The sequence below is a fragment of the Cyprinus carpio genome, chromosome A8 (genome assembly GCF_018340385.1).
Source record: "Cyprinus carpio isolate SPL01 chromosome A8, ASM1834038v1, whole genome shotgun sequence".
Classification (NCBI taxonomy): domain Eukaryota; kingdom Metazoa; phylum Chordata; class Actinopteri; order Cypriniformes; family Cyprinidae; genus Cyprinus; species Cyprinus carpio.
Genome location: NC_056579.1, coordinates 16,465,140 through 16,492,003, shown reverse-complemented (window position 1 = coordinate 16,492,003; position 26,864 = coordinate 16,465,140). Strand labels below are relative to the sequence as shown.

Here is a 26,864-nt window from a genome sequence, read left to right as displayed (position 1 = left end):
ACAATTATAGAAACTTTAATGTGATACTAAATTTAACATGTTTAATCATGTCCTCTGACCTGCATGTGAATAAGTACACAAAAACACTAAGACTAAGGCTGTTTCTCAATATGCGTTCTTTAGCGATCTTGCGTCCCTTGTGTTCTCGCTATACGTCATCATTAACCGTCGAAGTTCAATTCCAATTCTCAAGAACGCAAGTACAGAGGACGCATTAAAGTGCCCGGATGTGTTCTTGATATCGAGGATGCATCGAGAGCAGACTTGAGAGAATCGAGTTGTTAGAAATCACAGAAGACGCTGCATGCGGCCGGGGTACGGAAGCCTGTAAGCTTTAAACTCGCTCTTGCAAATGCTTGACGACTCTTGAAAGTAAACATTTATCGCTTTGTTTTACTTAATTTTAATAAAGTTATAAGACCCGGAGAAAGTCTGCAGTATTTTTACTGGCATATTAAAATTAATCTTAACATAGTCATAGATAAACATGTAACGCTATAAAATAAAACGATAAACAATTATACGGTATGTAAATATTATCTATAATAGCTTGAAATGTTTTAATAAGTTATGACATTTATTTGTAATGTTATGTTATATTTATGGTTCATTGGCCGCTGATTATGCTGTGATCATGCGGTCAGTTAAGCAAGAACGCATCACATCTCAATACTCATATAAGGGTGTGTTCTCGCGTCCTTCTGAGTTCGTTCTTCCAAGGAAGCTTGGCAAGACCAGTCTCCACGAGAACACAAGTCCATTCTTTGCGTTCTTGGAATTGAGAAACAGCTCTAAGACAGATTGATTGCACAATGGATTACTGTGGACTGTAGGCCTGTGACAGGCTTATGCTAAAGATATGGAAAAAAAAGCAAACAGTTTATTTACTTCTAAACATTGACATTAGATTATCGTAGAAGATAGAGCATTGCATTTCTTCATTTGAGAGCTTTTATGTAATATTGATATGAAATAACTTGTAGTTAATTTAATCACAGTGTGACATAATTAATTTAACACGAATAATAACTTTATTCATTTGACAGCCCTAATCAAAACATATCTCAGTGCTTTTACTGTACTCAGCAACTCAGCTTTTACAGAAGATTCAGATCAATGAAAAATGACTCGTCTACCTCACCCTCTTACAAACCTCAACAGAACATGCCCAAACCCATCCCACTAATATAGCAGTAACAGTCATACTGCATACCTTTAACTCTTGCTTTAACTCTTCCTGCCCAACACTGCCAAGAGCCAATAACCCTCCGTTTCCCTGTGTTTTTCTTCTCAGCATGTGCAGTAAGATGTTCATCATCACACTGTCATTTACAGAGCCAATTAGCCAACTCCTATGTTGTTATTGCATTAGACTCACTGTTTGAAATTCACTAATGATGATAGCTGAATAATGAGGCTCACCTGCTTTAATTACCATTACTGCTTAAGAATGAGTTAAAAAAAATTACCTGAAGACATAAAGAAAGCTTATTGTACATCTTTGCAAGCCTCATTTCACAGGATATCAACTTGGAGTGATTGTTTGATAGTGTCTTTGTGCCAAGGAAAAAAAGAAATGTCTTTAACCTAATTTCTTTGTTCAGGTGGACTTTGTGCGTAGTGTTACTGCAGGAGATCAGCTCAGAGAAGAAGACCACCTTGCTCTGGAAACCCTATTAGCCCATGTACCTCAGTCCCGCACGACAAAGAGCAACAGCCTGGAGCTCACGCCCTCTAACACGCCCCAGCTCTCCCCAGTTACCACACCCGCCAACAAGAAGAACAGACTCCCTATTGGTATTCCTTCTACATTAACTTTACTGCATGTTGATTGCTGCAGATTCTTTGGAGTCTAACCCTCTGATTATAGAAAGTACAGTCCAGTGTAATCTGATACAAGAAGAAATGACTCTTTGTTCCGGTTCTTTGAAATTGTTCAAAAAGAATTAAATTGAATTTACTGAATGAACCTACTGAGTCAGTCAAGAAGGGCATTAAATCAACATCTGCCTCACTTATTGAACTCCAAGTTTCATTGCTTTCAGTGATGTTCATATTGAAAGTAAGTTTTGTGCTCTACGGATGTGAAACTTGAACCAGTGTTGGTAGTTACTGGTTGTTCATATGATTGTGTGGTTGAGGATGGACACTTGGGATTTTTAAATAGATGACATTGTAGTAGAAATAATAATAATAATAATAATAAAAGTATTTTATTTAAGAATGGACGACACTAATAATTTAATACTGTTACTATTATTATTGTTATAAGATATTACTACTAATACTATTCCAAAAAATAATGTATTGAAATGTTTCTGTTGATGTTGCCATGAATATAGCCATTGTTGCTGATATGGCATTAAAACATAAATAAATAAACTGCTACTAATAAATAAGATTATTTATACTATAAGATTATGCAAGATAATACACTACTATGTTATTATTAGATAAATAATAATATATTAATAATAATTTTTTTTAGAATTCATTCGAATGATGATAATAATAATGATAATAATATATATATTTTTTTAAATAATTAATAATTTTTAATTCAACAAAAATAATTCTGAGATGATTGATGAGGTCAAAGAAATGTTGATTTAAAATCATATAAAACATATTTCTTTCAGTATTAAAAAGGTTGAATCAAAGTAATTCAGTAATATAAATATATATATATATATATATATATGTATATTTAATTTTTTTTTTTTATAATATTTGTTTTTACCCATTTTTATCTGCATTGTTGTTGTTTTTCAGCATCTGTTTTTGTCCTTTTTTTCAGCATAGAGCATAGCATTGTTAGCTCATGGGCAGCTTAAGAATAGAGTCATAAGGATGCTGAAACAGAGCTAATATCTCTTCTTTACAACTCACCCAGACATGGACACTAGTTAGTGGTTTTCTATTAATTAACTACTGTTTGTTTCTTAGACTCATTTACTGATCTTTTACACACTGTTTATCTTATCCACCAACTCTCTGACTTCCCCCTTCTGTCTCTTCCACCTTTCTTCTTGCCTTGCTGCCAATGAACATCAGGACAACAGCTGGCAGCCATAACGTGTTGGGAGCCCTCTGCCACTGCCCTGTCCGCTCATATACCATTAGTAACCCCATTTGGTGGGTAACCCTGACAGACTGCCGTGACCGACATGTACAAATACCCCTGTCCAGCTTCTCACCGCTTCACCCATGCCATTGCCAGCGATTGCTGTGTCTGCCGTGTGTGTCCCAGCTATGCATTTTGCTTCTCGCTGTAGCACATCTGGGCTGCATTACTTGCCCCTGGCGATATAAATGTAGTTGAAGTTGCTCAGACAAGCAAGACATCTGAGTGTCATAAATTTTGGAAGATGTGCCTGCACCTTTTCCACCATATTCCACGCTAGCTGTTTTCTACATTAGAATACATTAGACATTAGAATCTTGCAAAAAAGGCTTCATCCACCATAAAAAGAGGCAGTCCAATTTGTCTTTAAGCAGTCTGGAACAAAATATGTTCATTGTTTTAAAATGTTATCTGTAAAATATATTTTGCCATAGTTCCATTAAAAGTTTATGTTCACTCGCATGTTATTGTTGCCATTCAAAGATGTTTTTTGAGTGAATGCTAGTGCTCATGCAGGCTTTTGCTAACACACTTAGCAGCCTTGCTGTTCTTCTAACCCTTACAGTTTGTCTCCATTCCCACTGTTCCTCACCCAGCAGGCTCTCGCAGCAGAAGCCGATCTAACATGGCCCAGGAGGGTGAGACTGAAGCCAGCTCTCAGGAGTCTCTGCAGGAGGTCACACCTGAAGAAGTGCTAGTCATCTCGCTGGGAACCTCACTCCAGACCATACCTGGGATGATGTCTGAAAATGAGGTCAGGATCTTTAGTCAATATGTCATGCTGTTAGGTTTATTTTAATTGAGTCTGGTGTCATATCCAGTCTGTGGGAGCCAGAATTCTTGCTGGTTTGTAGGGGACCAAATACTTACTTCACTCACTGAAATGCAAATCAATTTCTAACCTTTATATAATGTGTTTTTCTGGATTTTTTGGTTGGTATTCTGTCTTTATACGTTAAAATAAACCTACCATAAAAATTACAGAACCTTCATTTTTTTTTGTAAGTGGGCAAACTTACAAAATCAGCAGGGGATCAAATAAATATTTCCACCATGTTTTTCAAATAAATGTTTTTCCAATTTTCCAAACTAGTATAGTGATATTGGTAAGAGACTGCTGTGTCTGTGTGTAGGTTCTGACTCTGCATCTTGGAGATGGTGGACAAGGAGACGCCCCAGCTGATGACACCAAACTGCATGGCAAACCTGACAAAACGCTGCGCTTCTCACTCTGCAGTGACAACCTGGAGGGCATTTCTGAGGGTGTGTTTTCACCAGACAACCAGCAGATGACTCTGTTGTACATAAACTGTTCCATAACCACCTGACACATTCTTTTCCATTATTATCTTTTATAATAAATTGAGATGTAAAAGATTGGTAGTTTATTTCTCTTTTATTTTATTTTATTTTTTTATTTATTTATTAAATTGAATTTTGTTTTCACACAACCCACCCAGACATAGACAGAAACTGTTTTGTTTTGTAAGTGTTCTGTTGGCTAAACATCAACAAAGTAACTAAGTAAAGCAGTAGTGCATTAGTTAATATGAATAAATGTGGTCTGTCTGCAGGGCCGTCTAACCGCTCCAATTCAGTCTCTTCTTTGGACTTGGAGGTAGAGTCTGTGTCAGAAGGAGGACCAGGGCCGTCTGGTAGCAATGGTGCAGAGGCCTTGCAGCTACTGGAACATGAACAAGGTGACTCCAGCAGCTAATGCAATATGATTTCTTGTAGCAATGTTCCGTTAGAGCGGTGTAGCTTGATTATTACTCTGATTTGTTCTTTATGTAGCCACTACACAGGATAATTTGGATGATAAGCTGCGTAAGTTCGAGATTCGGGACATGATGGGACTAACAGAAGACAGAGACATTTCTGAGACTGTCAGTGAAACTTGGAGCACTGATGTCCTGGGCAGTGACTTTGATCCCAACATGGATGAGGACCGACTACAGGAGATAGCAGGTAAGAGTGTATTTCTGCAAATCTTGCAGTAATGGCTACAGTCATAAGGCTATGCACTTTATAGTGCGTTAGTTTCCTATAGATTGTGTAAAGTTCATATAACCATAAACAGTAACTTTTCTCTCTTTGCAATTTAAATTTAAGGTTTAGTTTTAGAGTTGATTTTGATTTTGGATTCCAAACATTTTGTTTTGCATTTAAGTGCAAATTACACATTTGATAAGTTTGACAAATCACACGGTTTCTTTTGGCCTAGTGGCTAGCTAACCCATTACTGCCACCTTGTGGTTTGCTGAAAAGTTGCACTTCTCTGGATTCTATTACTGTTATTCAATTCTATAATTATATTTTTATATACCAAATATTTGTCATTTTAGCAATTTTTTTAAATTGTTACATTTTATTATTATAATAATATAATCATTTTTATATATATATATATATATATATATATATATATATATATATATATATATATATATATATTTATATATATATTTATATATATGTGTGTGTGTGTGTGTGTGTGTGTATTTACATATATGTAAATAAACACATATGTATGTGTGTATGTGTGTGTGTGTGTGTATGTATGTATTTTCGTATATGTAAATAAACGTACATGCCATTAAAAATATTGAATAGTGATAAATAAACTTAAAACTGTATATTATTGCTATTATTATGGTAAAATGGAACAATTTTCTATAAATTGTTTTATACTTTCAAATTAGATTACTGTTGTATAATTGCAATAATGCACATTTAGACAAAATCTGAAAACCAGTTTTCAAAATATAGGATAATTTGTTTAAACTTGGCTAAATGAATTGTCTTTGTCATGCTTTCCTGAATTGAGACAAAACTATAGGGTTAGGCTTATTAATGACTCAAAAATGTCAAGTGTGAAATTTCTGTATAGGAACAGAGTAATGTGCAGAACAACCTAAAACTGCTTCTCATTTCATCCCATCACATTCCATCCTTCTCCATGTATTTCAGTCGGTCTTGCTCCGTCCAGCCCTTCTTTTCACTCTGTTCCCTCGTCTTCCACGTTCTCTCTCTTTCTCGCCTCCCTCTCTCTGACATTCACACAGTCCCTGCAGTCTTATTGACCTTGGTTCCTTCTCATTTGCATCCTCCATTTTTCATTCCTCGGAATATGGCGTTGGGGGACTTTTCCATCATTAAGTGAATTTACAGCGATTTCCTTATGTGTTTTCTCAGAGGGATTGGGTTATGAGATACACATTAAATATCCATTAATACCTCATTATCCCACTGATAAGATTACCATGATAATGAGGCAGAAATTCTAATTGTTTCACTACTGTGGGTGCCACTCATTTAATCATGCACCTGAAAGACGGGCGGCCCAGAGCCCCTGCCTCACTCACTGTAAACAGGGCCAGCGGGGGAAAGCTCTCCTGCAGGCCCACCAAACCTGCCCTTGTGCGCATATGTATGTGTGCATATGTGGGGAGACGTGACCTGTGGAGAGTTTCATACAGAGCGCTCATGATCTCTGTTTCCACCCGACCATCAAACGCCCCCACACGCTTGCAAACACCCCGCCACCCCGCCATGCTAGCTGTTTATTCTCCCCCTCCCTTTCCTGCTCTCCATCTCTATTCTTCTGCCTTGTTAGGCGTTAGCGCCTGTTGAGAGTGTTGCAGAGAGAGGAGGCATTGTGTGGGATGCTGGTTGAGAGAATAATGAGGTTATGAGTGATGCTCGGCTCGATCCACACCTCAAAGTCATAACACTGATGATACCGTGTATGCCTGTCTTGGTCTTTGTGTGAAGAGGGAGGCTGCAATTAACCTTTGGCCATTCCTGTCGCAGTCTGCCTACCTGCTGCTTTAGATCACAGACGCCTCATACCCATGTGTTTCTTATGTGTGTTCTCCTCAGGGGCTGCTGCGGAGAACGCATTGGGCAGCATGCTGTGTCTGCCGGTGCTTCTGGATCCGTACGGTTCTACCATCTCTGAGACGACGAGTGAGGCGTGGAGTGTGGAGGTTCTGCCGAGTGACTCAGGTGAGAGTTGAACCACCCTATAACGATAAAAATCCACCCAGCACTTGTTTTTAAATCCCCATGAACACTTTCTCAGAGCAAGCCGTCCACAGATTATTGGCAAAGTGACATCACTTTGCACAGGCCCCTCCCACGACTGTTTTAGCATAGACCTGTCCTGAGTGAGCTGTAAACAGTCTGACATTGTTTCGACACCGCAGCAGGTGTAGACAAGAATGTCTCCTAAGCGATTGAGGTGTTTTGTTGTTGAATGTAAGAATGAACATAGCAGTGGTCATTTACTCCCGACATCTGAGCTGCTGAAGATGCAGTGGATTACTTTTGTTCTTGTAGGGAATGCACCCCCAAATCTACCTTAATTTGTCTATTACTGCCTGAATCATTTTACTTCAGACTGCTTTCTGAACGAGTGACAATTTAATGCAGATTTTGCTAAAAAGTTGAAACTCAAGGATGGATCAGTACCCACTGTACGTGATCCAGCTGTACCTCCAGAAGAAGTAAGACCCGCACTTTATATTTCTTATGAATATCTGCAAAACGCCTTTGCTCTTTCACGGAAGAGAGGGGCGGGGTGAGCAGAGCTCATTTGCATTTAAAGAGACATTCACAGAAACAGGTCACTGTGAACATAACTGTTTTTGAAAAGGTAAATGACCACTGAGGAATTTTAACCAAAGTATGTTGCAGACATGTCATGAAGACCCTAAAGAATCATACCTGCTTGTGGAAAATGAGCATTCGATGTCACATTTAAAGTGTTAATGCAGCCTTAATAATAATAATAATAATAATAATAACATTAGTTGACATCACTCACTGCTATTTTTCTTTATTACTGACCATTTACTTGAATAAACACTTTAATAACATATATTCCATTGTTTTAGTGCATTTTGAAAATTAACATAATTAACATTTAACGTTTGAATTTTTAATTAGACCAGTGTGTGCAGTATCATATTAAGTTTTTGTTGTTGTATCAAGAATTTTAAAATTTCAATGATATTGGTATGCATTACTGAAATTTGGTTGTTGTGACAACCCTAATGATATTCCTGTAAACAGGGCTGATTATGTTTTGAATCATGCAATTGTGAATCAGAAATAATGTAAAACCAGACTGTGCCAGTAGCAGGCATACGGCAGTCTGTGTGTGGTCTTGTCTCCCTGTCCGTTTTGCATCACAAACATTAGAAAGAGAGAATAAGTGATTGTTTTTTCCTTTGCTGGGGTTTGTTTCAGTTCTAGGCAGTGGAAAAGTGGACCCCGAAGACCAATTGAGACCTGCATTATTACAAATGAGCACGTAAATTAGAGCCCTCGACGGCGATGCCCTGAGTGTATTTATGTGTGTTTGGATACGCTGTTTTCTACAGTTAATGAATCTGTGTTGCAGAAGCTGCAGACCTGAAGCAGGAAGAACGACTGCAGGAGCTGGAGAGCTGTTCAGGTGTGGGTAGCACTTCAGATGACACCGAGGTCAGAGAGGTCAGCTCCCGACCCAGCACCCCGGGACTCAGTGTCGTTTCAGGTACACATACACAAAAGCCTAATTGTCTAAATGCATTCAAATGAGCAACCGCTGTCAATCTGGAATCGCGGAATTGTGCAAACGTGAACTTGCAGGGTTCAACAATCCAAAGGTTTTAACATCTTGCATGTCACATTTGAATGTTATTCTCTGCTTCGCTGAGTTATTTATTCAGTGACTCTTCTTCCCCGACATGCTGATGAAGACGAATAGCCATGTAAGACAACGGCAAACTCCCGAAAGACTACTTGTGGGGAGTTTACCCTGAGGACTTTGGCAGATGGATCGAGTTTTATTCCTCCTCCGATCAATCTTACCATTTCCATCTCTCGTTCACCTACTCTGACCTCCCTGGGGATTCTCCGGCCCTCTTTGTGTGCTCAAGGGAGCATTGACATGGTTTTCCGCTTCCATGAAGAGATTGAAATGAGATTGGCTATTCAGCATGGCCACCACTCCATCACTTACACGCTAGACTTTTGCTTACTCGCTGAGCTATTCTGGAGATCTGAGAGATATATGCACAGTCAAACTGTAAACTCGTTTTGCTAAGGCAGCAGAACAAAGTGTTTTTTTTTTTTTTTTTTTGTCATTTGTTCATTTGTATCAGAGGTAGTATGTCATGGCAAAGTTTCCTCTTTGACAAACCAAACTACTTCACAGCTCTATAGGTAATATATTTCTTTCTGTAATTTATAATTGGAGGCTTTGCTGATTTGTTACATATTGTTTGTGCAGGCATCAGTGCCACGTCTGAGGACATCCCCAATAAGATTGAAGACCTACGCTCAGAGTGCAGCTCAGATTTTGGAGGCAAAGACTCCGTGACCAGCCCAGATGGAGAGGACTCTGCTCATGGTACAAACACACAATCAAGTGACTGATTGGGCGCACATACACATACACACACACACACACACACACACTGCATTGTTCTCAGAGATGCACTAAGAACATTTTACTCCTTAAGATGTAAATATATAAGTAGAGTAGAGCCTCACTGTGGCTCTCAAGACATCAAGGTGGTTAGTATGGTTATCCCTTGCTGGGAAATGATTCCACTTCTGTGAAACTTAATACAGACAACATTTACAATGTCTCAGTACCATTTCTGTTATCATCTGTGAAACTTAATACAGACAACATTTACAATGTCTCAGTACCATTTCTGTTATATTTACACTACCTTTACATTTGGGGTCTGAATACAGACAACATTTACAATGTCTCAGTACCATTTCTGTTATCAGCTCATATTAGTGTTTTTATATATGTTTAGGAAACATTTTATATTGATATTTTTTTTTCTAATATTAATGGTTTACTATATTTTATACAAATAAATGCATCATTGGTGAGCATTAGAGACTTCTTTCAAAAACAAAAAATGGTTAATGTTATTGACCAATGGCCATAACATTTTACATGATAACTGGCTCTTCTTTATCGGACAGAATTTTAATATCAGTGCACCTGTATTTTTCCATTGGATGTCTACTCATTTTTCACACCAGTTTATGGGAAAGGGGTAGCAGAGAGCATAATGCTGACATATCAGTTGTTTAAAAGTGAAAAAAACCAGCACAATATATAAACGTAATAACTTGGTGCATCTTTATCATTATTAATTCTTATCCTGCACAGCTGTTGAATATGTTTCTTGGGATTTCTGGTGTGGGACTAACACGTCCTTTGTCACTCATTTACTTTATCCCTTTATGCACCCCTCCGTTCTTTCACCTCTCTAGGAGCTCACAGTCTATCCTGTGCACCCTCTCAAACAGATTCACTGCTGGCCATGTTCGATCCTCTGTCCTCTGGAGAAGGTAATGTTACTTCCCAGCATGCACTGCTGTAGAATGCAGTACTTACACATGTAAGAGCTAGAAAGAAGTGCCATTAATGTGCCTAATGACAAGAGCCCACTAAACAGTGTGTGCGCTGTGAAATAAAGCAAGCGCTTGCCAGATTTCTGTCCTATTATGGCCCATTCTAGTAGAATGGAGGGTTTTATTATGTTGGTGTTTAAAGGCTAAATTTGATTTGTGTCTGTCTAAGCCTACAAATCTACAATGGAAAGTTGCATAAATGTGTCGGAGAGACATTGTGAGAATACGTGTGTGTGTGGCAAGGTGAGGGGATGACAGGTTGCTAGACCTCACTGCAGGCGTTTTGGCTCAGCGGCCTGTCCCCACTGAGCTAGTGGCACAGGGCTGGCATAGGAACGCACACAGTAGAGATGCTGTACCCTTGGAACAGGTGGCCTACTTTCACCTGAGGTCTGTCTGACTCTGACAGCTCTCTCAAGCTCTCTCGCACACACACACACACTCCTGCTGACAGTGCACATGCAACCTTTTTTTATGAATGCCAGTTAAACAGAAGTCATGCCACGACCCTGGCTCTAGTTTTGTTTGTCAAGAACTGGAGGTTATGCTGCAAATATCAATTTGCAAAAATGTTTTTCTCACTGGTACAGAGTTTAGCCAGTGACATGATTTAAATACAAAAGCAAAGACCCTCTAAATTTGGGGCAAATGTCTTTGCAGGTTCATCCACTGGCACCATTGTGCGGCCCAAGGTGCACTATCCCCGGCCCCCTCACCCTCCCCCTGACCCGCCCATTCCAGAGGCCAGCATAACAGGCTACCAGGAGCCTCGTCCACCCCTCTTCGCCCCCCACCTGGTGCAGAGTGACCTGGAGCATCCCAAACAGAGGCACTCTTACCCTGAAAGGCTGGTCAGGAGCCGCAGCACAGATGTTGTGTGCGCTGGGCGCAGACCCAACAGTGATCCCGGACTGAACCGCAGGACCATGATGGAGGAAAGAGACCCGGCTGGGGCTTATTCCACAGGACCCACCTCCTCTCCCAGCAAGGATTCACTCAAAGGAGAAGTGAGACAGATGGATTTATCAGTCTTGTCTAATCAGTATTATTTATCTATACTTGCACTACCGCATCAATATTATTACAATTTAAAATAACTGTTTTTTCTTTTATTATATTTTAAAATGTTATTCCTATGATGGCAAAGCTGAATTTTCAACATCATTACTATTGTCTGCAGTGACACATGATCCTTCAGAAAACATTCTAATATGCTGATTTGCTGCTATAATAATAATATATAATATAATATTTCATATTATTATCAATGTTGAAAACAGTTGTGCTACATAATGTTTTTTGTGAAAACCATGATTGTATTTTTTTTAAATGAATTTGAAGATCAAAAGAACAGCTTATTTTTAAAATTAGATATGTTTTGTAACCGTATACATTCTTTAGTGTAACTTTTGATCGATTTACACTTTCTTTCTTTCTTATATAAATTAAAAAAATCGTAATTTTTTTTTTCATTTAGGGTTTGAGTTACTTGAGGTTAAGTAATTGACGATGTAAATGTCTGAGTGAGCAACTACTTTAAATAATCATGTTTTTTGTGTGTGTGCAGTCTGAGGACAGAAAGGATAGCGATGATGAGAAGTCTGATAGGAACAGACCCTGGTGGAAGAAGCGCTTTGTTCCTGCCATTCCTAAAGGTGAGAAGCCCAACTCCTCTTTCCTGAAGGCTTTTGTAATGGGTACATGTCTGCTATCATCCTCTGGATCAGTGGTCAATGACTAGAAAATTGCATTTAAATATGGAAATAGCTGGTATAGAAATAAAAATTCTGTATCAATGGGGGAAAAGTGCTGATAATATCTGCTTCTGTTATTGCCATCATTTCAACTGAACCAATCAAATTAAAAACATTTCTATTGGCTAATACTGATATGGCCACTGCTCTAATGTGCATCCCTACAACTATGAGACTTATTTAAATGTACAAAGCTTTAAATGTTTATTTGAATTATTGCATTTGTTAAGCAGTATTTCTAATTGGAGAAGAATTTGTATTTCTGATTTTCTTCTTTAAGAAGACAGACATTATTTATTTTAAAAATCACGGCTTTTCTATTGACTGTTCTTTTCTTTTAGATGTTTGACCATTTTACAGTATGTAACAGTATGTTTACATTTTACAAGATGTTTTGTATGGAATTACCATGTACGTTTAAATGTTTGGGGTATAACGTATACATTTTTCACGATCCTTTGATGAATATAATGTTCAATCGAACAGCATTTATTAAAAAATTAATTCTATTGTAACATTATAAATGTTTTTAATGTCATGTATGATCAATTTAATGCATCCTTGCAGACTAAAAGTATGAATTAAAAAAAAAAAAAAACCTTTTGGACAGCCAATGCAACTCAAATCAGTCTACTAACTTTCTAATGCTCATTAGCAATTAGCATGGCTTGGGCGAAAAGTTTGTGTGTGTGAAGCCCAACCCTGTCTGTTCCTGTCTATGTTCCTCACACAGTGTTCTATTGGACTGCAGAGGGTGAACTCCCAGGTAACCCACTCTTCAAGCTCTCTCCCACTCAGTTTAGGGCTATAGACTAGCAGCCCGAATATTTGCTAGCTCCTGTAGACTTTCTTTACCACTGCGTGATGGCTAGAGCTGTGTCGCGTCACAGTCAAGCTTCATCTTTTTATTCATGCAGCCATCTTGGATTTCCATAATTTATTTTGTAGTGGTTGAACTCTATAAAAGGATTTTGCTCATATGCACTTGAAAAAGATGTAGAATTTGCTGTAGGGATACAAAAACTACAGAAAAATACTACATACTTTGGTGTCAAGTCAAAACTAAAATAAATAATAAAAATTAATGTAAACTTTTTTTTTTATTATTAAATTAAAAGAACAAGCTTGTTTACTAGCATATAACTTTTTATTATTAATTTAAATGAATGTGATTTTTTTATTGTTTTTATTTTTTTGTTGTAGAATTCTTTTTTTTAGTATTTTGGTATTAGAGTATTTTTTGTGTTCTTCTTAACTAATCTGTTTTTTTCTTTTCTTTTTCTTTTCTTTTTTTTGCACATACACATGGCATTCTGCAGCACAGAGGTCCACATCTGTGTGTTTGCACTTAGTAGTGACATGCTTCCTGTTTTAGTTCCCCATTAACTGAATATTTGGTAGTGGCTGTGTGGAGCAAATACATTCAAAGCATGTTCGTCCATTTGGTACAGTGGACTGGAGAGGGTCCGTGTTTTGAGGTTTGCTGCCTTGTAGGAGCACGGCTGCAGCTTTGTGTGAATTTTGTGAGAATAACCGCTTCGGTTATTTTTTACAGTGCCGATCTCAGGGCTCAGAAAGCGGGACAAGCCTGAAAAAGACGAGCAAGGAGTGGAGAGGGTACCACAAGGTCTGCTTCCATTTTAACTGTTATCATACACTCACTGCAGCTATTGTCCAAGCTGATGACGTGTGTATGCATCTCAGGTATACCAGATGAGCCTTCAGCGCTCAGGCAGAGCTCTAAGACCCAGTCAGCAGAGGCAATAATGGACAAGTACAAGTACATCATGGAGAAACGACCCACTCATAGTGATGGGGCACTTGCTGGAACTTATGTTGGACAAGGTTTGTAATATTCATACTATAACATAGAAACACATGTTTCTTCAGTATTATGGAGTAAATAATTAATTGTAATGATGCTTCTAACAATTTGTGAAAGTGAAAATTTTTTATCACAAATAATATTTTATGGAGTTTTTATGTATACACAGAATTGTTTAGTCTTTTTTTTCTCCAAGTTGAATTTTATGAAATTATTTATTTTATTGTATTCTTTATATGTATTCAGTGTTGAATCTGTATATAAACTTCAGTTCATCAAGAATAATTTACAGATTCAACAGCGACTCAGTGTGCAGAAGTTCCTCTCATTATTTTGTAGAAAAATGTGTTAAATCTTTTTATTTTTTATTATTATTATTTTTTTTTTATTAAATACGAAGGTGTAATAGCTTTTGTTAGCATCTTGTGCTTAGAATAGCACTGGGGTGAGGAAATAGTTTCCTATAACTACTTAAAGAGTAGCTTGACTACATTTTTTTTAATTGCTTCCCCAGTACTGCTTATGTTGCTTCTACTTTTATCTGTTAGACAAAATTTATCAATGAAACCGTTTGTCATCTGCTGTTTTGTCACTGTTTTTACAGAGCCTTGTAGAGAAGTAGACAGTGAGCACGACTCCCCTAAAGATGAAGCTCTGCAGAACATCTCAGCAGATGACCTTCCAGACTCTGCCAGTCAGACAGCGCCACCTCAGGACAAAACATTCTCCTTCAGGTGTCTCAGGCAAACAAACTCTAACTCACACTTACTTTCTCTTGAAAGTAAAATCAGTACATACTGAAAGTCTAAATCTCAGGAAGCAAAATGGCAATGAACATTTAACAGAAATTGAATGATGACTGAATTTTGACCTTATGTGTGCATAATCTGTCTGTTGTATCTCTGCAGTGATATTAAGAAAAAGCTACGCCTGGCGCTGTGCTCTGCAGATTCGGTTGTATTTCCCATCATTCCACCAGCAACAACACGTAACGGTCTCCCAGACCATGCAGATCCTGAAGGTTACTTACCTTTCATCTGAACTAAAGTTTTCATAGCTCTGTACACATGGGGTGAAAGTAGCTGGTTCACAGGATTTGAGGTTCAAAACACTGTGCATTTATGTCTGGCCCCTGTCTCCTCTCTCTCCTCAGACAACGAGATTGTGTGCTTTCTGAAGGTGCAGCTGGCGGAGGCCATTAACCTGCAGGATAAGAACCAGATGGCTCAGATCCAGGAGACTACGCGCTGCGTCAGCCACCTCGACCCCCGCACCTGCAGAAAACTGCTCACTGCCATGGCAGAGGACTACAGGTACACACGTAACTCTCTTATTTTCTCTCTTAATGTCTCACTAACTTAGTCACATTGTTTCTCTCTTTTACTCACTTCTCTCACGCACAACTATGAATCACCATTTAATAAAAGATTGTGCTGACATATTTTTGGCCATGACTCCATAGTGAGCACTGTGATGGTTTTGTGCACTAGGAAACGGGCTCCGTACATTGCCTATCTGACGCGGTGCAGGCAAGGCCTGCAGACATCTCAGGCTCATCTGGAGCGACTCCTGCAGAGAGTGTTGAGAGATAAAGAAGTGGCCAACCGCTACTTTACCACCGTCTGTGTCCGACTGCTCCTGGAACACATGGAGTCAAAGATGCTTGACTTCATCAAAGGTCTGTATGATGAATTGAATGTTCAAATGAACAGGTTTTACTTGAAATAGAAATCACTTTTGATTGATTCACTTTTAGCAATCCTTGCTAAATAACTCTATTTAATAAATAAATAAATAACAATTCTTACTGACCCCACACTTTTGAACAGTAGTGTAAAAGCACTTCAATACTTAGCAGTAAATTTGCACATATGATATTTGTAAATAAAATTTTATTTTATATAGATGGGCAAAATAAAATGTCTGGAGTAGCTGCAGCTGTTCAAAAATAAAAATATATTTTTTAGTGCAAAATAAAATTACCATGTGTACATTTAATTAAACTAAATTTGAGTGCTTGTATGAAATGATAGCATGAAATCCCTGCATTTAAGTCTGACTCGCTCTGTGGTTCTGCAGCATTTCAGGGCTGCACAGCAGCTGATGATAAGACAGCAGCCGTGGAGGATTTCCTGCGTTACCTGTATGGAGCCATGGCCCATGATGCCATCTGGCAGTACGCCAGTGAAGAGCAGCTCCAGGATGCCCAGATGGCCATCGAACGCAGCGTCATGAACCGCATCTTCAAACTGGCATTCTACCCCAATCAGGATGGGGACATCCACAGAGATGAGTAAGGAAACGCATAAAACCTTATTCCTTATTCCTGTTAATTTCCACATTGTGTCTTATCCAGATGTGATGCATTAAGCAACCTCCTCTATACTAATCTGTCTGAGCTGTTGTCCATCCATTGGTTTCTGTCTTTGTTGCATAGCACTGGTTAGCCCCGCCCACACTGAAATCTCATTAGTCCAAAATCCTGTTTATCTATGATATTTTATTAGTCCAAAATCCTGTTTAGTATATATATATATATATTTTTTTTTTTTTTTGACACTAAATATTAAACACTAAATATATAAAACTATATCACAATATTTTCTTGTATTTATTGCGATAACACATTATCAATGACAATAATTCATATTCAAAAAAACTCCTGTTTGTTTAGAGAGAAGTATTATTTTTTTTACCCCCCTAGTGCAGAAACTTTAAATATGCATCACTGTAATAGACCTTACAATGTTCCAGGAAATCCCTAATATGGACAAAGAAGACATCCAGCTATAAAAAAGACATCCAGCTATCGGTATAGCTGAGTAAAAAGATAGAAACACTTAAACTGACCAAAAATGAAGACAATAAACACACAATTGTGACAATATATGGTTTATCTTTGTCTTTCAAGCCATCTTGGGTATTTTTAAAAGAATAAAGTATATTTATAATGCAATGCTAATCAACTTAGTCTTTATCACTGTATAGAATACTATAAAATATTACGATTTCTGCCTCATTCTGTGATATAAAACCACATCTGGTCACAAAAAGAATTGATTTCAAACACTCGACTCAATGTTATGAAGTGGATTTGGAGTAAAAGTATGTCAGTGAATCTCTTTGTTGGACAACAAGTTTGTAAACAGGCTCAGACACATACAAACTGTATTGCACACTTACTACTGTAGTACATTTATTCATTGCACAGTAATACAATTTTTTTTTTTTGTCACACTGTTCAGCCTTGACCAAACCAGTCCCAGATTGTAGAGGCAGCTCCTCATTTAGCGATAAACTCCTCATCATTTTCACATCTGCTTTCTGCCATGTCACTCCGCACGGTCACACACAGAAATATGTCAACAACTAGGTTTTATCTCTGTCATCACGAGAAGACTAATTCTTATCATGGGGAGAATTTTTACCAGTATATCGCAAACGATAAGATATCGCCCATCCCTATTTCAAATGGCTGTGCTTTTGTTTATTTGCACAAGAAAATAGTATAAGTGGTTAATGGTATGTCTCCTTTATTCAAGCTATTTCTGGAGCACATTCAGCGTCTGTCCAAAGTGGTGACAGCCAATCACAAAGCCCTGCAGATCCCGGAGGTAACCATTTGCAATATGTCTCAAAATATAGCAAGAAACAAAGACAGAAAAATAGCAATTTGTGAATTTGTGTGTGTGTGAATCTGTGCAGGTCTATTTGAAGGAGGCACCATGGCCCTCAGCACAGGCTGAGATCAGGACAATCAACGCCTATAAGACCCCAAGAGATAAAGTACAGTGCATCCTGCGCATGTGCTCCACAATTATGAACCTGCTCAGCCTGGCCAATGAGGACGCTGTACCCGGGGCTGATGACTTTGTCCCAGTGCTCGTCTTTGTCCTGATTAAAGTAAGTTAAGAGACAACCCTTAGAGTGTTAATGTTCATAATTGTGTTAAGTGTGTTGTGCATTCTGTAACAGTACAATGATCATTTCTGATAGTTGGCTGGCACTAAGGCCCAAAAGCATTGGTGTCTTATAAGTAATCAAATATTCTTTGGTATTTAATAAAAATATCTCTTTAGAAGTTCATTAAATAAATTTAGCTTGTTCTGTAATCCCAACTACAGTACATCTGTAACACATGATGACTTTATTAAACTGCTTTAAGACGTAATGAAAAACTGCATATTCTTTCAAATACAAGCAACTTGCAGTTTCATAAGAGCAGGATTCATTGCTTTGTCCTTTAAAAAGATGCCTAACCTTCATTTGTTTTTGCCTAATATTCATTTAGTGTTTTTTCATTTTTCCCCACCCCATACCTATTTGCATTAGTTATGCACACACCCACACCAGATTTTCTAAACTTGTAAGTGCACTTGAATGTGTAAGCATGCACAATGTGGGTGGTCAGGTGTTAACTCGTACGTTAATTCCCCCCTCTCGCTCGTTCTCTCCCTCCCTCCAGGCAAACCCTCCCTGCCTTCTGTCCACCATTCAGTACATCAATAATTTCTACGCCAGCAGACTGAGCGGAGAGGAGTGCTATTGGTGGATGCAGTTCACTGCTGCCGTGGAATTCATTAAAACCATCGACGATCGCAAGTGAAGCAGAACAGCCACCTGTATGGACAGACTGTAGGAAAGAGAGAGCGAGAGAGAGAGAGAGGACAGCGCGGATGTCTACTCTCCCCTTCATCGCCTTCAGAACACACAGCGTGGCATCGCCTCAGTCTGTATAGCTGTACATAGAGGCAAAAACACTTCAAGTTTAAAATCGATTAAACATTAGATATGATCATGACAGGTTTTACATGCGCTGGGGTATTAAACGAATGAAAACAAATAATGGGGCAGGTGGCGACATTGCCACTCTCTACTGATCTTGCTTATAACCCACGTCTTTTTCTGTAGTACTGGGGAGGTGCTGGGGCTTAGAATCAAATTTTATATTAAACAGATTTAGCAAGTAATTAGCTCTGTTAAAACATACCTATCAAATGAAAAAGGGACCAGGATATACCTGCATCGATTATGTGTCGGGACGCTTCTGAGGGGAATCCATGATTCTATCCTCCTTGTATAAACCGTGCAATCTCACCCTGTTCAAAGCTAACAGTCACACGCCGAGTCATATCAAAGAACGCATCACTATAGATGCTGCCAATGTATCAATGTTACAGTTTATCAAATTAAACATGCCATTATTTTAATAGGGCAGCTTGTTCTATGAATGTAAACAGGTGTTGTCATTATTGTACATTCATTCTTTCCTACGTTTCCCAGACAATTTGGAAATAAGGGCCCACATATTTATATAAAATAAAATGTATTTATTACTTAACTCCTGTATTTAATGTTTTATTTTATTTACTGACCTGTTCCATGAATTAGTTGTTGGGCAGATGCACACGGTCCGGTTGAGGAAACAAGTTCTAGAAATGTTCAATCTCACAGAGAGCTGCTAAAATGGTTGTCTTCACATTAGCGGATAGAGTTGTAAATTAGTGCCTTGCAGATATTTGCAGTAACACTTGTTCTTTTAGTTTTGGTGGATTTTCTGCCACATTTCGGGTTTTTTGCGTCTTCCTTGAAGTGAGGAAGTCGGATCTGTCGGAGTCAAGCCTGGCTAAACGTCACTATGCTATTAATAACAAACCTGAAAGAAAAAGTACAACTTGCCAAGTAGAAACACCCTCCACATTTGGTCTTTCAGTATGTGGATTGTTGTTTGTGTTGAATAGGTGGAGAATTGGCTGCTGGGTCTTACAGTATGGTATGGTTTTGTTGAGTTTGCTGTTGACCTTTTCTTGTCTTTAAATTCCATGTATTGTTTCAAGAGTTTTACTTTTGTAGGATTATATCACTGTTATTTTTATAATGCAGTTCCCAAGTTAAACTATGAGTTTGGAGGAATATTTTTGTGTAATTTGAGGTTCATTCTCTGGAAAAAAACTCCAATGATTGTACCTTTAGGTGTACAACTGCTTGTCACTGGGATGTACCCTCAGAGGGACACCATATTTACCACTAAAAGGTTCATAGTAGTACCTTAAATGTACATATTGGTACTCTAAAGTACTAATACACAACTATTAGGGGTGGATAAGGTACAAACTGGTCCCTTTAAAAGCTGTTGTACCTCTTAAGGTATCATTTTTGATTTTTTTTCTGACAGTGTTTTTTTGAACTTAGATAGCAAAGAACATTTTAACACTGTGGCATCATTATCAATGCTAGTGTATTGATGTTGAGGATAATATATGTATTGATACAGGCTACCTCGTGTCATAACCCCGTCACAGCTAGCACATATTCTTCATAACAGTTTTTGCTGTTGATATCAAATGAATAACAACACAGTATATTATTTAAACAGGAATATTTAATATCATGCTCTGTGTTATTCTTAAATAATCTTTATTAGATCCAAACTTCCCACTAACCTTTGCACACAAGTAGAACATGGGCAAACAAAACGTATCCTTAATATTTAATGTGGTTTCAGAGTTTCCTGCTTCAAATCTGTCTTTCAGTGTTGCTCTTAAACATCTGAAAGCAAACACTGAGGGCTTGGTGTTGATTTTGATTTTGGTGTTTGAAATATAGTAGATGCACTTAGAACAATTAGTTCTACCTCCAACTGTGTACATAAAGGGATGAATAAAATGTTGTAGTGTGTTTATTTCCACTAGCTTTTGTAGCCTTTAGAGCTCTGTATATACTTTTTTTCTGTCTTTCTGATTCGAATGGTGCATGAATTCGGTATTGCCGGTTACTACCACGTATCTCTCTCTTGCACAAACTGAAATACAAAGAGCATCAGCTACAAGACTCTTAATTTGCAGAAAGTTTGTATAATATAACATTTATATTCTATATAATAGATCATTTATATTCTATATAAATGTTATAACAGAATATATTAGTTTTGTTCCTTTTTAAATTATATTTTTTTTTCTCTCGCCTTTTCAACATTTTCTGCAATGTGGAATCGGGTGTTTATTGATTGAACATCTTAATATTTCACATTTTTGTGTATAAAGCCTGTCCTAAGGGTTGTGTAAACTGTGGCAAATATTTAAAGATCTTGATTTAATTTTTTTTTCTCTCTGACAGTTTGCTTGAGATTGAAAGGCTGGTGTTTTTGGTCTTCTGCATTTTACTGGAAGAAATAAAAGGTGACGGCCTCAGTGTGCAAATATTCTAACCTAAGACGAATTGCATAATCTTTGAGATTTCCAATAGGATCATTTTAATTAAACCAATGAGAGCGTTTGAATAAAATACACTACTATTCATTTGATCACTGTTTTAGCAAAAGAGACTCCAGAAATGATTAACTGGTGTAAACAGGGTTGTGAGGTACTAAACTGAATTGAACTGGGTTAATATCTGAACAGTATGTTGCGTTGTACTCAATCTGTATTTAAGACCTTTATAATCCTTACCGTACCATGATGGTCCACTGTTTTGAAGAGCATGCTAAGAGAATTATGGGTAATGGCTTGCATTTGTAAGCTTATTCACTTGGGTTCCTGTTGGGAAGGCATTCTGTGTGTTACAGTATTGGGATTTAATATAAACCTGTACATAATTCTTTAAAAAATAATAATAAAGACTTTCTGTGAACATGCAACGTGTGTTTTTACACTAAATGTCCTGATGTCTATCTTCTAGCTTCTAGAACTAGAGATTTAGTTTTAATTGCGCTGGCCATAACCTCCTGAAGTGGCCATGGTCAGATGGTGGAAAGAATTTATTCGAAATCGATATGCTCAAACTATTAATCTCTGAACGGTTGATCAACAAGGAAGAACCTGCTTTAACTGCCATTCTCTCCATCTCTACACACTGATGTCTGTCTCCTTCACATCGAGCACGTCTCTGGGCTTGAATATGACGAACCAGAGGCCGCAACAAATAGCAAAGCCCCTGCACTTGCCACACATTTAATTACCACTGACAACTGTATAGTGGATTTGTAATTGGAGATTTTTTCTGTGTAATAGGCTCTCGTTCGCTCTCTCTCTCCTGCCCTTAACACTCCAGTGCTCTAATTGTAATCTTTCCATCAGAGGAAAAAACACAGCGGGGTGCCTTTGCTTCTCTTGGTGATATCTCCAATTGTTCATTTAAATTCAAATTTGGCCAGAAAAAGGGTAATTAGTTGTATTAATAACCTGAAATGACTCACTCGGTTGGGAGATGAGATGGCTTTTGTTTAGGTGAGATCGGGTGGATATGGGCAGCCCGCTGTGTGAGATGGAGGCCTTATTGGCGAAACAGGCTAGTGATATGAATAAACTTTGATTATACAACACGGGGTCATCACCCCACATCTAAACACATTTGGCAGTCGTATGGCCGTGTTATTGTCGGTTATCCGTTTGTAAACAAAGGTTCTTGGGGGTTTGCTGATTTGATTGTGCATGCTGGATTTGGGAATGGGTTTTGTCTGATGCAACTGTGTTACATATTGATGTCAGATTGTTGCATGAAGATCTAAACAGCCTGAGGGTCAAGCCCAGATGGCACTGAAATCACAGATCATCAGTCCAGTGAGGCTCACACATGACTACACACACACACACACACAGACACAGACAGAGAGAGACTACTCAGTCAGGTTTTATTATTATTATTATTATTATTATTATTATTATTTAATGTAAGGCTTGCTTTATTCACATAATTTGTGATTCACATGCAGCTATACACTTTGTGGGTCATCCACCTTTAATACAGGCTACTTTATATATGTAATATACCCAATATATCACATACAGTATTTATTCAGAAATGCTGAATTATGAACAATTTCAACTTCTGTTTTATTTGAAATTTATATCGTGTTATTCCAGCCTCGGAGTGTGAAAGTTTAATTAACACGTGTACTAATACGAGGCTGCGCTAGTTTGCTCTGAGTCATATGCGATTGATAGAATATTGTCAGTCAATGGTCAGGGTTCGAGTGAGTGTCGTTCTCGCAGTGACCGCCAGATGGCAGCCGCGCCATTTGCGACCAGCGCTTCTGATGCCTCCGAAACAAAGAACACGTTCAGATACTGTAGCTAAAACACACACCATTTTGTGAAACCTTCCTTTAAAATGCATCATTTAGACAAAGTATTGATACAAATTACAAATAGAACGTCTGCAAGATGGTACGTTCAGATACAAACGCCTAATTATTAAGTATAATTATTAATTACATATTTAGGCCTATTATTATTAATTAGTTTGTTCTCATAATCAGGGTTATGGCTTAAATTACAATTCCCAAATGTTTAAAAACATTAATGTAAAATTTTGCAAATTTTAGCCCAGTTGAACATAATAAATAGAATTTTATGATATGAAGTTTTTTCATTTATTTTAACATGTTTTACATTTCAATTATAAGAAAATTAATTCTTAAGAACATAATCCATAACTTCTTTCTTTAGCATTCTTTTATACTATTTTAAAATAAAAAGTGGGAACCTGTGGCTCTTATTTAACTGTACTTTCGTGAAATACTTATGGTCTAGGCGCCTGAATAGCTTCACATGAGCTAAAAGTAGAAATAAAAAATTGTGCTGCTCAAATAAGTTTAAGAAACGAACTAAGTCTATGCTGCTGAAATGTTAAACTGATAATCACAACTCTTTCTTTGCTCGTTTTCTTAAAGTGCTTTTAGGAAATGAGTTTATCATCAGTCTACACTATTTAATAACTGCTAATTTAGAGGCAAATATTAACCAGTGCACATAATCAAAAACCAAAATAATGACATTCTCATAATCTCAGCTAGTTATAATTCAGTCGATCAGATTGCGTAACACAATTCTGCTGATGCCCACAGGTACCGCATGCAGTTGTAATGTAATGAAAAAGTCACTGACTTTTACATTCCCATAAGCATGCTTGCATAAATTCTTCTCTGTCTGTCCACACACAATAAAAGTTCTAACACAACTGCAGCATTATGGAAACATTAGAAGATGAGAAAAAAAAAAAAAAACTCAATCCATACACAGGCGAGAACAAACAAAACAAGGCAGCAGCATGTCAATTAAATTAAAGGGGGAAGCAAAATGAACAAATGTCAAATGCACATATTAAAGCTAAATGAAATAGCCCCGAGGAGCCTGCGAGACGTGCAGATTAGAGCTCAGGAGGATCTGCAGAGATGTAAATAATGAAACCCAGCTCAACCTGCACACACTGGGACTGCAGCATGGACACGAGAGACTTTCAGCATCCAAACAAAAAAAAAAAAAAAAAAAAAAAAAGGAAACCTGGGTCTTCAGAGTCTTTAATGCAGCTTTCTTCAGTAGATAACTTATTATATGATATGACTTATGGAAGATTAATAACATCAACATAAAATATGTGGCGTTTTAAAGATCTTGTAAGAATATTAGGTGTTTCAGCCTCTAAGTACTGTCTTGTAATATAGTACAGTATGAATTGTTTTTATGCCCTGTTTTGTTGCTGTTAAGAGAGAATAACCTTTTTAAAGTCAGCTCGGCATTCACGTAATGTGACATATTTAAGAGTGAAACAGACCATCAGGAAAAAATGTAGAGTGGGATTTATTTATTTATTTATTTATTGATTGATTGATTGATTGATTGTTTGATTGATTGATTGATTATTATTATTATTATTATTATTATTATTATTATTATTATTTATTTATTTTTTTATCTCAGTGGTTCTCCATCTTTTGGACTCCAGTACAATATTTCCTATCTGAAATGATATGAACCTCTGGTTCTTTGGCTGTAATAAAAATTATAAATTACTATAAATTAGCCATCCTAAATCTAGCTGATTTTATGTATTATTAATGCGTAATGTCCCTGATTTAAAAATAATAATAAAATATTAATAATAAAAACAAAAAATAAAAGAGGTTACAAAGTTCTGCCGAGGCCTCCTGAGAATCACTGTATAAAACTGTTGATTTGATGGTAAAACAGGGTGATTTGTATCAGAACTGAGCTAGACCTATTTTAGAATTTGCTAAAAGAAGACTATTTGACTATTATCCATTAGCCTGCATGGCCTAAGTGATGTCATCAGAAAAGGAAAGTCCTTTCAGATTTTATTAGATAAACTGCATAAGTAAACTATTTACTTTGGAATAACATGCACTGATAAATTATTCACAACGAGACCAGGAATGTAGAACGTTCTTCTGTGGAACACAAAGATCATATTTTAAGAAAAGTCAAAGGGCTGCAGGGTTGTTTTGGACCATCTTGACTGTAAGTGTATGGTCAAAAAGCATTATCTGAAATATCCTTTGAAGTAAACTTGGATAATTGATTAAATAGTTTTTGTTTGAAGTAAACTTGGAAGCGACTTACAGTGCATAAAGGCTATCAATTTTTTACAACAAAACCCCCAATGCGCTTCAATAATTCAATAAATAAAATAAAATAAAAAATTTACTCAGTGTTATATTATGATTTATTCTGTAAATAAAACAAAAAATAACATTTGTTTTTATCACCCTCATTTATTCAATAAATAAAATAAAATAAAAAATTTACTCACCCTCATTCCAAAAATATAGTACTTTATTCTGTGAAACACAAAATAACATATTTTGAGATTTTGTGTGTGTGTTTTTGTTGTTTTGACAGAAAAACATTTTTCAAAATATCGTATTTTGTGTTTCACAGAGAGACATTCATACAGGTTTGGAATGACATGAGGCTGATAAAAGATTTTTGGGGTGAACTGTCCCTTTAAGATCCCTTTATATTAGTGTTCACCTATAGAATACTTTTCTCAGATGTTGATATATTTTATCTCAGACGTTTCTAAAGTCCACCAGTACGATCAATCAGACATGCATCATCTGTAGCCAATGGCTCCCTCCGAGTGAGAGCGATCTGGCCTAAGTATGTATGCTTGACGCCTGCTTTGCTGATTTCTGTCAGCATTAATATGAGAAATGAGCTCTGAGCTGTGCCACTGATATGCCTAAAGAAACTAAATCGACGTGCACAGTTTTCCGGTATCAGATAGGGCCTCCGTAGCTTCTTCTACACTGATGTGACTGCTCTCAGTCATGCTGCCTTGTCCCTCAAGCAACAGGTGACAGAAGTTACAAGAAAATGTGTTTCTGGCCACAGCGGCCCTCCTATGAGGACCCGACCCAGGGCAGGCTGTCTGGCGACGTGCCCGATGCAAAAGTGAGCTGTCTCGACTCCCGACACGCAGTGAGCAGAGGATGTCAAGTCACGTCTTCATTGGAGAAGAGTTTAATCCACATTTGAGGGGGAAAAAAAAAACAGTTGTCATGGCTGAAGAGATCTGATCTCAAAACAGAGTCGCACAGACCTTCAGAGCAGAGACATATTACTGATAGGAAGCTTTTGTATTTTTCTTACAATAGTAGATGGTCTTAAAACAATTGTTGTTTTATTGTTTCAGTAGCCTACTAAAAAACTAAAAATAATTAATCTTATCATATAACTATTGTTTATCTCATTATTATATATAATTCTACTCATAACTCTACTTCTCTTTACCTCTCTACTACTGTGTGATTTATTTTAGTTGCAGATGGAATGGTGCCAGAGAGCAGGCAACTAGGAAATGAAAGGGACGGTACATGATGAAGATATATTATATATATATTATATATATAATATGGTTTTAATGGACTATAACAAAGCAACAAAATTTTACAGACTATGTAATGGCAAAATAAGTGACAGTTTGTAGGTTA

The 26,864-nt window shown here is 37.3% G+C and overlaps 1 protein-coding gene across 1 annotated transcript in view; it reads left to right on the top strand.

Moving 5' to 3' along the window:
• LOC109078807 (GTPase-activating protein and VPS9 domain-containing protein 1-like) overlaps nt 1-21,770 on the top strand; it is a 37,178-nt gene extending 15,408 nt beyond the window's left edge. The window contains exons 6-27 of the mRNA XM_042763038.1: nt 1,605-1,797; nt 3,724-3,878; nt 4,258-4,387; nt 4,699-4,824; nt 4,919-5,092; nt 7,007-7,132; nt 8,532-8,666; nt 9,405-9,524; nt 10,415-10,492; nt 11,216-11,562; nt 12,123-12,210; nt 13,043-13,075; nt 13,865-13,936; nt 14,014-14,154; nt 14,739-14,868; nt 15,043-15,155; nt 15,288-15,447; nt 15,625-15,812; nt 16,214-16,427; nt 17,676-17,748; nt 17,840-18,037; nt 18,600-21,770. Of these exons, the coding sequence (XP_042618972.1) occupies nt 1,605-1,797; nt 3,724-3,878; nt 4,258-4,387; nt 4,699-4,824; nt 4,919-5,092; nt 7,007-7,132; nt 8,532-8,666; nt 9,405-9,524; nt 10,415-10,492; nt 11,216-11,562; nt 12,123-12,210; nt 13,043-13,075; nt 13,865-13,936; nt 14,014-14,154; nt 14,739-14,868; nt 15,043-15,155; nt 15,288-15,447; nt 15,625-15,812; nt 16,214-16,427; nt 17,676-17,748; nt 17,840-18,037; nt 18,600-18,740 (3,135 nt within the window). The 3' untranslated portion in view covers nt 18,741-21,770. The remainder of the gene's footprint in view (nt 1-1,604; nt 1,798-3,723; nt 3,879-4,257; nt 4,388-4,698; nt 4,825-4,918; nt 5,093-7,006; nt 7,133-8,531; nt 8,667-9,404; nt 9,525-10,414; nt 10,493-11,215; nt 11,563-12,122; nt 12,211-13,042; nt 13,076-13,864; nt 13,937-14,013; nt 14,155-14,738; nt 14,869-15,042; nt 15,156-15,287; nt 15,448-15,624; nt 15,813-16,213; nt 16,428-17,675; nt 17,749-17,839; nt 18,038-18,599) is intronic.
• The last annotated feature ends 5,094 nt before the right edge of the window (nt 21,771-26,864 follow it).